The sequence below is a fragment of the Jaculus jaculus genome, chromosome 17 (assembly GCF_020740685.1).
Source record: "Jaculus jaculus isolate mJacJac1 chromosome 17, mJacJac1.mat.Y.cur, whole genome shotgun sequence".
NCBI lineage: Eukaryota > Metazoa > Chordata > Mammalia > Rodentia > Dipodidae > Jaculus > Jaculus jaculus.
Window position 1 is genome coordinate 295164 of NC_059118.1, and position 13251 is coordinate 308414.

Consider the following 13251-nt stretch of genomic DNA (forward strand, 5'->3'; position numbering starts at 1 on the left):
CTCCCTACTTCAGGACACTTAGGATGTTATCACTTGCTTGAATCTTTAATAGGGGCCATAAACCAAACTCAACTGATGAACCTTTCTACACTCTGAGTTAATCCTTTGTGATCTCTAGGATTTGGTCATCTAGAAATTCAGCTGTAGTCTTGACATTATTTTGTTCTGTCTGGTCCTCTGTACTCTAGACTTCTTTAGCAGAGATCATGTTTCCCAACACACTCCTGCCATCAGTTTCTACACTTTATGAGAGGAAACAGGGAGAGAAAGAAATTAAGAAGGGAAGAAGAAATGGAGATAGGGAGGGAAGCATGGTAAACGCTCTCTAGAAATTTGTTAAATAATTGAATGAATGATTCTGGGAATGTTACTTCTGTTTGTATATGAGGAACTAAGGTTCAGAAAGGTTCAGTAATTTGTCCAAGAACACAATAGTGAGGTCCACTTGAATCTCAAGTCTTTGAATCCAGTTCTACTTCTCTTTCTTCTATATCTACTGGAAAACCAACCCAGTAAGACTGCTCAGCTTCCAGTTTGGAATGAAAAAGGAGGCTTGTGACAGGATGTAAATCAATGCATTATTTTCATTGAGAAACTCTTGCTATGGAAAATAAAAATATAGCCAAACTAATCAGGATGCTTAGTGACTTTGTGTTCTGCTACAGGTTTTGGTGTGTGTGTGTGTGTGTGTGTGTGTGTGTGTGTGTGTGTGTGTGTTTGAAACTGGGTCTCATGCTAGCCCAGGCTGACCTGGATCTCACTTAGCTTTCTGAGGATTATGGGCATGTGCCATTAATGCTTTTTTTTTTTATTAAATTACTTGTTATTTGAGGGAGATGCACAGAGAGAGAGAGAGAGACAGAAAGTAAATAAGGGCACTTCAGGGCCTCCTGTCATTGCAAACAAACTCCAAACATGTACATCTGGCCTTATGTGGGCATTGGGAAATCAAACCTGGGCCAGCAGTCTTTGCAGGCAAGTGTCCTTAACCATTGAGCCATTTCTCCAGGCCTGGCTAAATTCTTAATCTCATAAACAGTTCATCAATGTCAGCTGACCCGTAGACTATATGTTTTTGTAATATGGATCCTAATGGTCTCTGTCCCAGCCACATGGCTTTAACTCCCATGTCTATCATTTCAGATACTCTTAACATTCCTGCCATCTGGGACTAGATGGAGTCCTCAAGCATGGAGTCCCCCACCACTTATGACTATGATTATCAGAGCCTTCTGTGTGAAAGCCAGACCGTCCTGTATGCTACCTTCTCAATCACCATCCTGTACTCTCTGGTGTTATTACTCAGCCTGGTAGGCAACAGCCTGGTGCTGTGGGTCCTGGTGAAATATGAGAACCTAGAGTCACTCACCAACATTTTCATCCTCAATCTGTGCCTCTCAGACCTGATGTTCTCCTGCCTGTTGCCTGTGTGGGTGTCAGCACAACACTGGGGCTGGTTGCTGGGTGACTTCCTCTGCAAGCTCCTCAGTATGATCTTCTCCATCAGCCTCTACAGCAGTGTTTTCTTCCTCACCATTATGACCATACACCGCTACCTGTCAGTGGTGAGCCCCCTCTCCACCCTAGGTATCTACAGCCTCCGCTGCCGAGTGTTGGTCATCACAGCTGTGTGGGCAGCCAGCATCTTGTCCTCCATCCCTGATGCCATCTTCCACAAAGTGATTCACTCAAACTGTGTCTATTCTGAACTCCAGGGGTTCCTAGCCTCAGTCTATCAGCATAACATCTTCTTCCTGCTCTCCATGGGCATCATCCTGTTCTGCTACCTGCATATTCTCAGGACCCTGTTCCATTCAAGATCTAGAAGACGGCATCGGACAGTTAGGCTCATCTTTACCCTGGTGGCAGCATATTTCCTCAGCTGGGCTCCCTACAACCTCATTCTCTTCCTGCAGACACTGTTGAAAACCAGAGTCATCCAGAGCTGTGCGTTCAGCCAGCAGCTGGAAGTTGCCATGCTCATCTGCCGCAAGTTGGCCTTCTCCCACTGCTGCTTCAACCCAGTCCTTTATGTCTTTGTCGGGGTGAAGTTCCGCAGACACCTCAAAAGTCTCCTCCAGCAGGCCTGGTTGTATCGGCCACAGACACCCAGCCCTGCTCTGGCACCCCATCCCCCTGGTGCTTTTGCTTATGAGGGACCCTCCTTCTACTGAGGAGAGAGGATAGGGCACATGGAGGTGGCCAGGGGAGCTAGAGAAGGAGAGCAGGAAGGAGCATTGCAGAAGACACAACAGTGGACATGCCAGGAAAAACTGGACAGGTGAGAGGAAGAAAGTCATGGTACCTGCAGGAAAGTGGCTTTCCACCTGGCATCTTTTTTTTTTTTTATTGCCATCTATTAGTAACAACCCCTGAACTCTGGGCTCACCATTCATTCCTTCACTTACACATGAATTGCTGACCAGTGGTTGGGCAGAAAATCCTTCATGAAGGGATTACAGAAGAGTGGTATTCCTCCAAATTCTGAAGGACCAGAAGTTCAGTTTGTGATTACTGTGGAGTACAACTTGCTGGCATAGGTTGCTGGTTGGTTTGAGTTGGAGGTGACTGGTTTTGTGTTTCTCCAGGACAAAAGTAATGTCCTCAAGGGGAACCATGGAGCAGGATGCCCAACATTCTGCCCCAACCACCACAGGTGAGGTCCTCTGCTGAGGCCCTCCTGCCGTAGGTGAGAGTATGGGGTATCACACACATCCCCTCACCCATACCCGCAAGCAGAAAGGAAGAAAGAAGGAAGGGTAAGGAAAAGAAAGGAAAGGGAGGGGGGGAGGGGAGGGGAGGGGAGGGGAGGGGAGGGAAGGAGGCTAAAGAGACAGTTTACATGCCTTTAATCCCAGCACTCGGGAGGCAGAGGTAGGTGGATTGTTGTGAGTTTGAGGCCTCCCTGAGACTCCATAGTGAATTCCAGGTCAGCTTGGGCTACCTCAAACCCCCCTCCAGAAAAAAGAGACAGCTTACAGGGCTCAGGATACAGCTGTGTTAGACTGCTTGCCTAGCATGCATGAGGCCCAAGGTCCTCAGCACAACAAACAAACAAGCAAAAAAAAAAAAAAAAGTGCTTGTCTTGGCCTGGCTATCAAGGAAAGTGTGATTACTTGGCAAATGTTACCAACAAAACCACTGACCTTGTGAATCTATTGGTAGTCAATAAATTCTGACATTGTGGAAAGATACAAAGCGTTTATCTATGTTTCTGGCATAGTGTGCTCAGGGCAGTTGATTTTCCATTGAAAAGCATTATGATTTTTTCTTTTACTTATTTTTGTTGTTGCTGGAGGTCAAATCCACAGCTTCCCATATGTTAAGAAAATATTATACCACTGAGTTACTGCCCCAGGTGTTTGGTTCTTAAAAGCTCACTGCTTTGGAAGAATATGACTTGGAACCTTGGGTTAGAAAATACAGTGTGCGGGGCTGGAATGATGACTTGATGGTTAAGGCACTTGCCTGCAAAGCCATAAGACCCAGGTTCAATTTCCCAGGACCCATGTAAGCCAGATACACAATGTAGCACATGCATCTGGAGTTTGTTTGCAGGGGCTTAAGGCCCTGGTGCATGCATTCTCTCTCCCTGTATCTCTCTCTCTCTCTCTCTCTCTCTCTCTCTCTCTCATAAGTAAAACTTTTAAAAAGAGATAATAAAGCCTATGTGGGTCAGAATGATGGAGATACTAGATCCATTTAGACGATAGTTGATAGTGCTCAAGAAGCCAAGTCTACCTTGGGGATTTTGTTTTACCTGTCCCCAATCTCTCCTGAGGATAGATATCCTAGTCTTCTGTCTCCAAGCCTAAGGCTTTTTTTCTCATGTCCTATTGTTACAAGAGATACAGGACCCCCTTTTCAGGTTCTTAGTCTTAAAAGAATTTGAAATAGACTAAGAAGGAAACTTAGGACCATTTTATTAGACTCTGAGAGAAAAATAACAGGACAGGCACCTATAAGTCTCAGCAGTTGCCAGGAGGAGGAGGAGGTAGGTAAGAGGAAGAGAGAAAGTCATACTTTTTGAGTTAGGGGTCAAAAAAGCAGGCAGGTCCAGCAATGGACTTCTGAGAAAAGCTGCATTGGGGTGGCATCTTCAGGAAGAGTATATAAGAATGCCTAGAGTGTCAGAGTAAACTGATTTAGGATTTTGACCAGTATCAGAAAAAGATTAAAAGAGTGAAATAGCAAATGATATTCTCTGAGTTACAAAAGTGGGTGGGTTTAGCATGAGAATCTATAGCTACTGCATCAAGGGTTCTGTCCTACCTTTCATAATTAATAAAGACAAACAAGAAAGATAAATGAGGAATTATTAAGTTTATTTAGGGGAAATCACAAACTATGGAGTTTAATTAAGGGAGAAACCACAAATTGTAGGATTTAGGAAACACTCATGTGAAAGCACCGTAGTCTATAAGGTTCACTTAAGAGAAATTGAGGTTTTGGAGGGAAAACGGAGTACAGCCACAAACATGTGTATAGAACTTAGATGTATATGTAGAGAGACTTAGAAAGAACACACGTGGAATCTGCCAAGTGCCTTCTTAAAGAAGGAAAGTATCAAAGCAGAAGAAAAATTGAGGGTTTGGGGGGAAGAGCTGGAATAGATCCTCAAGCGTGTGGATAGAACTTAGATGTGTAAGTAGAGAGAGAGACTTAGAAATGCCATGTGCTTTCTTGAAGAGGGAAAATATCAAAGCAGAGACCAAGAAATTCAGAGGAGAAATGAGTGATGAAGAGAGTTACACTCATGGTTATCCCAACTTTAGAGAAACTACACACAGGTAATAGGCTTAGAGTTAAAGAGAGTACCCTCATGGTAGATTTAGAGACCAAAGGAAAATCATGTATGCAATCAAAGTGAGAAGTTACCACAAATATAGTTTGTGGTAGAGTCAAGCAGAATAACCACACAGACCAAGATACAATATTCTCCCCCCTCCCCACCCGGCCCTTACCCAGCCAGGCTCAGTTATATCCAAACAGAGAAGAGAGTCCAGACAGACACACACATAACACCTAGGGTTGTGTACAGAGATGGGGAGGGGCTAGAAGGCCACAATCTTTATAACATCATATTCAGGTATGTAAGGGGAAGACCTAATTGGCTAGTAAATTTAGTGGATGGATCCCAGAGCCAGCCCACCTTAACCATTTTATTTAAACAGCATGCTACACTGTGGGAAGCAGGGGGTGCCATAGATCAGTATCCATCAAACATGAATTCCACTTCTGCCAAGAGTTCATTCTTGTGCCAGGGCAAGGTAGCATGTGAGGTGGCTCCTCCTGGTTCTCTTTGAGCCTCTGAAACTGCCTTTAAAAAGCTAGCTTTGGGCTGGAGAGATGGCTTAGCGGTTAAGCGCTTGCCTGTGAAGCCTAAGGACCCCGTTCAAGGTTCGGTTCCCAAGGTCCCACGTTAGCCAGATGCACAAGGGGACGCACGCGTCTGGAGTTCGTTTGCAGAGGCTGGAAGCCCTGGCGCGCCCATTCTCTCTCTCTCCCTCTATCTGTATTACTCTCTGTGTCTGTCGCTCTCAAATAAATAAATAAATAATTTTTAAAAAAAAAGCCAGGCGTGGTGGCGCACGCCTTTAATCCCAGCACTCGGGAGGCAGAGGTAGGAGGATCTCCAAGAGTTCGAGGCCACCCTGAGACTACATACTGAATTCCAGGTCAGCCTGAGCCAGAGTGAGACCCTACCTCAAAAAAACAACAAAAAAAAAAAGCTAGCTTTCCTAGCCAGGCATGGTGGCACACACCTTTAATCCCAGCACTCAGGAGGCAGAGGTAGGAGGATTGCTATGAGTTTGAGGCCACCCTGAGACTCCATAGTGAATTCCAGGTCATCCCAGGCTAGAGTGAGACCCTACCTCGAAAAAAACAAAAAAATTTACACCTTCACAAGAATTTTTCTCTCTACCCCTCTCCCCCATGTGTGTATGTACGTATACATGTATGTGTGTGTTCATATTACATGGATTAGAATTCCACATCAAAAATGTAATATCAGGGCTGGAGAGATGATGGCTTAGCGGTTAAGATATTTGCCTGTGAAGCCAAAGGACCCAGGTTCGATTCCCCAGGACCCACATAAGCCAGATGCCCAAGGGGCACATTTGTCTGGAGTTTGTTTGCAGTGGCTAGAGGCCCTGGCATGCCCATTCTCTATCTATCTGTCTCTCTTCTCTCTATCACTCTATGCTTGCAAATAATTAAAATGTTTTTTAAGCTAGCTTTCTCCTATTCTCCTTCAATAACTTTTGAGGGGTATTTTCCTGTCCAGGTAACTGACAGGTCCACTTGAATTACCTCTTGAAGGAGGGAAAAATAGTGTTTTTAATATCTTATATTCTTTTGTGCAGTTTAGAATGTGATACTCCCTCCTTTCACATGGTATCAAAGTCTAAGGAGGAGGATTTTAATATTTTCTTTAAAATTAGTGGGCCTTGTGGCTCATGTCTTTAATCCTAGCAAAGGTAGGAGGATATCAGTGAGTTTGAAGCCACCCTGAGACTACATAGTGAATTCCAGGTCAGCCTGGATTAGAGTGAGACCCTACTTTGAAAAACCAAAAAAAAGAAAAGAAAAAATAGTGTATTACCAGACAAACAAGGTGGGATCCAAAGTGGATTATGATGGGGAGAATACATCCTAAATGATCTCTTAGCTAATTCCTGTCCATCTACTTAACCCCGCAACTCATTTGTCTGAACAAGGGCAAATGATACTGCCCTACAATAAGGGAAGAAATGATGCTATTTATGCTGGGAATTTAGCATCCCCAAAACTTGAAGAAGGTTTTGAAAGTTGGGAGACTTTCAGATGTGAAAGAGGGCCTATCACAAATGTTCATCATGCTATTCTGAGTATAGATCTCCCCTCTCTACCTTGAGTCACCCAGATCTTACCCTTTCCACATTCCACCAGACCCTCCACAAAAGGAAATGTGACCTAAAGAAGCCTGGTTCCTTCACTTTGACCATTTCAAAAACTAGCCTAGGGCTGGAGAGATGGCTTAGCGGTTAAGCACTTGCCTGTGAAGCCTAAGGACCCTTGTTTGAGGCTTGATTCCCCAGGACCCACGTAAGCCAGATGCACAAAGGGGCACATACATCTGGAGCTCGTTTGCCGTGGCTGGAGGTCCTGGGGTGCCCATTCTCTCTCTCTCTCTCTCTCTCTCTCTCTCTCTCTCTCTCTCTCTCTCTCTCTTTCTCTCTCTCCCTCTTTCTCTGTCACTCTCAAACAAATAAATAAAAAATTTTTTAAAAACTAGCCTAATTGAACTGCAAGCCAATGAGAGACTCTTGTCTCCAAGAGGTGTATGGCTTCCTGAAGAATAACACCCAAGAGCTGGGGGAATGGCTTAGTGGTTGAGGAACTTGTCTGTGAAACCAAAGGACCCAGGTTTGATTCCCCAGTACCCACATAAGCCAGATGCACAGAGTGATGCATGCATCTGGAGTTCATTTGCAATGGCTAGAAGAACTGACACACTCATTCTCTCTTTATCTATCTGCCTTTCTCTCTCACTCAAATAAATAAATAATTAAAAAAAAAAGAATAATGCCCAAGGCTGTCTTCTGGCCTCCACATGTGTGAAGACATGCCTGTGCACACTCATATTCATACATGTGCACAACCTAAGCACATGTATGCACATCACATATACACATGCAGAAAAAAGAAAAGAAATTGGCAGGTTCCATTTTTCTAAAATGTAGAGTGAGTATCTCTTATCAAAAATGCTGGGGACAAGAATTGTTTTTAAATTTTGGAGTTTTTCAGATTTTGGAATATTTACACATGCATAATGAGATATCTTGGGGTGGAGCCCAAGTCTAAACACAAATTTCACTTGTTTCATATGCAGCTTATACTCACAGTCTAACGGTAATTTTACACACTATTTTAGTAGCTTTTTGCATGAAGTAAAGCTTATGTCCACCAGACTATTAGACAGCAAATGTCCCATTGTCTCAGCTCCTATTTGGACAATCTGGTGTTCTGCATTAAAGGCACTCTTCACTCTCAAAGGATATCCTCTCAATAACAATCTTTTTGATACACTCACCCAAAAGTACTTAACAGCAAAAAATACTAAAGCAATAACAGTAAATGATCTTGTGTTCAGAGTAAGTACATAGCACCGAAGACTCAAATCCTTGCTTCAGTTCTGAAACTGCAACATCATACAACAGTAGCTGTCAATTTCCACCCACTTGTACAATATACTTTAAAAAAAATATTTTACATTTATTTATTTATTTATTTATTTGAGAGAGGGAAAGAGGTGGAGAGAGAGAGAATGGGAGAATGGGCATGCCAGGGCTTCTAGCCACTGCAAATGAACTCTGGATGCATGCAACACCTTGTGTATCTGTCTTACGTGGGTACTGGGGAATCGAACCAAAGTCCTTTGGCTTTGCAGGCAAGTACCTTAACTGCTATGCCATCTCTCCAGCCCATAGGATATACTTTTTAAAGATTTTGTTGTTGAAAATAAACATCAGAAACACTGGAAGGACTAGAAATGAGTCCTTTAGGGATGAAGAGCTATTGTGCTAAATTCCTTTTTAAACAAAAATTTGTGTGTGCAGCAGCATGTATGAAAAGGTGTATGGAGGTCACAGCACAACCTTCAGTGTTTGTCCTAATCTTCCACATTATTTGAGGCAGGGCCTCTTGCTTTCCTCCATACACTACTTCATCTGTCTTCATGTAGGTTCTAGGGATCTGAACTCAGGCCATTACCTACAGAATCATCTTCTTAGAACTGGATGGCATCTTAGTGATTGTTTTCTTCTTCTTGTTGCTGAGACAGGTTCTTGCTATGCAGACCTCAAACTCATAATCTTCCCTTAAAACAGAGTTGAGGCAAGGTTTGATTATCACAACCTCTTGCACTGGCACCATCTAGTAGTTTTTCTGTCCTTGGCAGAATTCCTTGGCCTTAATTCCTATGGGAGCATCTCATCACTTGTAGCTAATATCTTTCTAGACCAGTAACATCTAAATGGTGTTTCACCATATTAGATATTTGTGAGCCATCAGGTTTTCATCAGCAGTGACTTTGACAATTTATCAATTTATCTACTGAGATGCTTTATCACCACCAATCTCTTTGTTTTTATTTTTTGACAACTTCATAAATATAAACACTGCACCATGATTATAATCCCTTCACATCACCCTCCTTCTCCCCCTCCCCTCAATCTCCCCTTCACTGAATCCCTTCTTTCCAATTAGTCGCTCTTCTATTTTGAAGTCATCATTTCTTTCCTCTGATTATGCAGGTCTTGTGTAGGTAGCTTTACCCACTGAGAGGTCATGAATATCAAGGATACTTTGTGTCTAAAAGACAGTACAATAAGTAGTCCTTGTCTTCCTTTGGCTTTTATATTCTTTCCTCCATCTCTTCTGCAATGGCCCACTGAGCCTTGGAGGGTGTGATAGAGATGTCACATTTGGTGCTGAGCACTCCACTGTCACTTCTCAGCACTTTGGTAAGTTTTGAATTACCCCAGTGGTCACTGCCATCGGAAGCTACTCTAACCAAAAGTGAAAGTAGCACAAATATTTGGGCATAAACATAAATATTTAGAGGGCAGTTTGATGAGCATAATAGATCTATTAAGCCAGAAAACACAAGTAGCTCTCCTCTAGGGCATATGAACTCCCAAGGATAGGCACCAAGCAGGAATTCCTCCCCCTCCCCCATGGAGTGAGTCTCAAGTCCAATTAGAGAACAGCTGTTTTCCCCCACAGATATGCCACCGTTGCATCAGTTGGTACAGTTGGCTTGGCTTACCAGCCACAAATCTTGCAAGGTCCACTACTGGTTAACATCACTGATGACTTTTCTCCCTCAAAGGTCTGCATAGGTCTTTCTAGCATCCTGACAGCTCATCAACAGGGAGGAGGCTTCCAGTTCAGCTCTATCTTGATTTCTCAGCGATCTGTTGATACAGGATTTGGGGAAAGAAGAGAGGGTTCAGGCCTGTAAACCCTGACTCTTGGGTTCTTGAGCAAAGAATTGATAGAACGGACTCTGAGAAGCTTACTTCCAATACTTTATTTCAGGGAGAATCAGGATCCAAGGGAAGGCTAAAAAGACTCAAGCCAGAAGGAAATTCCCTGCCTTGCCCAACTGGAAATGAAGAGGGGAGATGGGGAAAATCTCCTTCACACAGAAATCTCCCTAGAGAAGCCTCGGGCACATATACACACATGTAGAAGGCAAACACAAGAACCCAGGCAAAAATATTCAGAAGAAACACATGCACACACACATGGGAAGTGGAGCATAGGAGAACAAGCTCCTAGCCTTTATACTCTCATAGAGGTCAGGAAGGACTAAGAGATAATACTCAGGGCTGGACTAGAGAGATGACTTAGTGGTTAAGGTGCTTGCTTGCAAAGCCAGAAGACCCAGGTTTGATACCCCAGCACTCATGTAAAGCCAGATGCACATGGTGACACATGTGTCTGGAGTTTGTTTCCAGTGGCTAGAGGCTCTAGTGTGCCAATTCTCCCTCTCTCTATACCTCATCCTCTCTCAAATAAATAAATAAAAATAAAAGATAGTACTCGGGGCTTAAGGAACGATTGCACATGTAACAGAGTAAGAAAGTACCCAAAACCAAGGCAGGAAAGTGTCCAGATGAGAAGAAATTCCCTTCTCCCTACCCAGCCTGGCATACTGTTGTAGTTTGAATTTATGTCTCCCAATAAGCTCAGGAGTTGTTTTTTTTTTTTAATTTTTTGTTCATTATTTATTTATTTATTTGAGAGTGACAGAGAGAGAGAGAAAGAAACAGAGAGAGAGAGAGATTGAGAATGGACGCGCCATGGCTTCCAGACACTGCAAATGAACTCCAGATGTGTGCGCCCCCTTGTGCATCTGGCTAACGTGGGTCCTGGGAAATCAAGCCTCAAACTGGGGTCCTTAGACTTCACAGGCAAGCGCTTAACCACTAAGTCATCTCTCCAGCCCTAAGCTCAGGAGTTTTAATAAAGTTTGCAACTTGGTCTTCTAGCTGCCAGGCTGGAAGAGGTGTCACTGGGAGCAGATCCTGGGGCCCAGCCCAAAGGTGTGTTTTGGGGACATCTGATTTCCATTCTAATGGTATGCAGAGTGAGTTCTGCCAAGATCCCTACTGCTTGCTGGAATTCCATGCTGCTTTGGCTGTTTTGTGCTTGCTTGTTGAATGGTGTTGACTGGCTGGTAGTGGTATTCTCTCTCTGCTTGGAACTGTGAAAGAGAGACAGCTTCTTCCAACATTAGGTAACATTCCCTGGATCTGTAAACCTGAAATAAATCCCATTCCTCCCAGAAACCGTGTCTGGCCTGGAAGTTCATCCCAGCAATGTGAAGTTGACTTACAACATTTACTAAAGCAGGAATCAGGAGAGTCTGGTGTCAAGAGAACATAGCCAAAAGTGCCAAGTTGTTCTGGAGCTGCCCTACTGGACCCTGTTGTTTCTCCTTCAAGTGTTTTGATTTTGCAAGGCTGGTGTGGGTGGGTGAATCCTTCCCTGTAGTTCTGCTCTTGCTGGTTCAGGCAGGGCCAAATGATTAGAAGCATCTCCCAGGGGTCTCAACTGGGTTAATAATTCCTTACACACTTTCTCTTGTTGGTAGAAAAGTATACTGTGTATTAATTTTGCCTCTTCCCCTCCCCCCAGGCTTCTTTGGTGAGTCTCCTAATTCTTTTTTTTTTTTTTAATTTTTATTTATTTATTTGAGAGTGACAGACACAGAGAGAAAGAGGCAGATAGAGAGAGGGAGAGAGAATGGGCACGCCAGGGCTTCCAGCATGAACTCCAGATGCGTGCACCCTCTTTTGCATCTGGCTAATGTGGGTCCTGGGGAGTCAAGCCTCGAACCAGGGTCCTTAGGCTTCATAGGCAAGCGCTTAACCGCTAAGCCATCTCTCCAGCCCGAGTCTCCTAATTCTTAACCAGAAGTCCACTAATCTTTTAAAAGCTAATTCTCAGGCTTTTGTAGTGAACCCGTTTGAATATTTATGGTTGCTGTCAAGTCAATCTTCTTCAGATCAGCATCACAGATCTTTGGATCACTGACAAATCACAACTTCCACACATGGCTTTTTTTTTTTTTTTTTAAGGTAGGGTCTCACTCTAGTCCAGGCTAACCTAGAATTCACTATGTAGTATCAGGGTAGCCTCGAACTCATGGTTATCCTCCTACCTCTGCCTCCCGAGTGCTAGGATTAAAGGCATGCACCACCACATCCGGCATAGCTTAGTTTTGTTTTGTTTTATTTTTTGTTGTTGTTGTTGTTTTGTTTTTTTGTTTTTTGAGGTAGGGACTCACTCTGGCCCAGGCTGACCTGGAATTCACTATGAGTAGACTCAAAATGGCCTCGAACTCACGGTGATCCTCCTCCTACCTCTCCCTCCCGAGTGCTAGAATTAAAGGCGTGTGTCACCAAGCCCAGCTTATAGCTTAGTTTTTTTAAAAAAAATATTTTATTTATTTATTTGAGGGAGAAAGAGGCTAATAGAGAAAGAGAGAGAATGGGCAAGCCAGGGTCTCTAGCCACTGCAAACAAACTACATACGCATGCATCACCTTGTGTATTTGGCTTTGTGTGAGTACGGGGGAATTGCACCCATGTCTTTAGACTTTGCAGGCAAATGCCTTAACTACTGGACTATCTCTCTAGCCCCCTCCATAGCCAAGATTTTTTTTGTTTTGATTTTTTGAGATAGGGTCTCACTCTAGCTCAGGCTGACCTGTAAGTCACTATGTAGTCTCAGAGTGACCTCAAACTCATGGTGATCTTCCTCCCTCTGCCTCCTAAGTGCTGGGACTAAAGGTGTTCACCACCATGCCTGGCCATAGCCAAGTTTTTTGATTTCAGGTTTCTGAAATACTTTTCTAACACTCATTAATGTCTATTTATCACTTTTGGCATGCAACTTCAAGGGTTTATCCTCTGTCTCTTCTGGTAATATTGATGTAAGATTTGGGGGTTCAGAAGGGGTCCCCCAGAATTTATGAACCCCAAGTTTTGTTCTGTCCTACTTTAATAAAGAATTAATAAAGATAGACTCAAGAAGAATAAATTATGAATTATTAAGTTTATTTGGGGGACATAACAAATCATGGGATTTATTTAAGGAAGAAATCACAAATTGTGGGATTCAGGAAAGACACTTTCATATGGAAACACTGCATAGCTTATAAGGTACATTTAATAGAAATTGAGGTTTTTGTGG

At 43.3% G+C, this 13251-nt stretch overlaps 1 protein-coding gene across 1 annotated transcript; it reads left to right on the forward strand.

Moving 5' to 3' along the window:
* Positions 1-1175: 1175 nt before the first annotated feature.
* Xcr1 (X-C motif chemokine receptor 1) lies at positions 1176-2174 on the forward strand. The gene has a single exon (XM_004662145.1). It carries the CDS (start codon positions 1176-1178, stop codon positions 2172-2174), a length of 999 nt encoding a protein of 332 aa, XP_004662202.1.
* Positions 2175-13251: the final 11077 nt, after the last annotated feature.

Bases quoted from the DNA above. Each gene is read 5' to 3' on its own strand.
- Xcr1 (XM_004662145.1), top strand. From the start codon at position 1,176: ATGGAGTCCTCAAGCATGGAGTCCCCCACCACTTATGACTATGATTAT.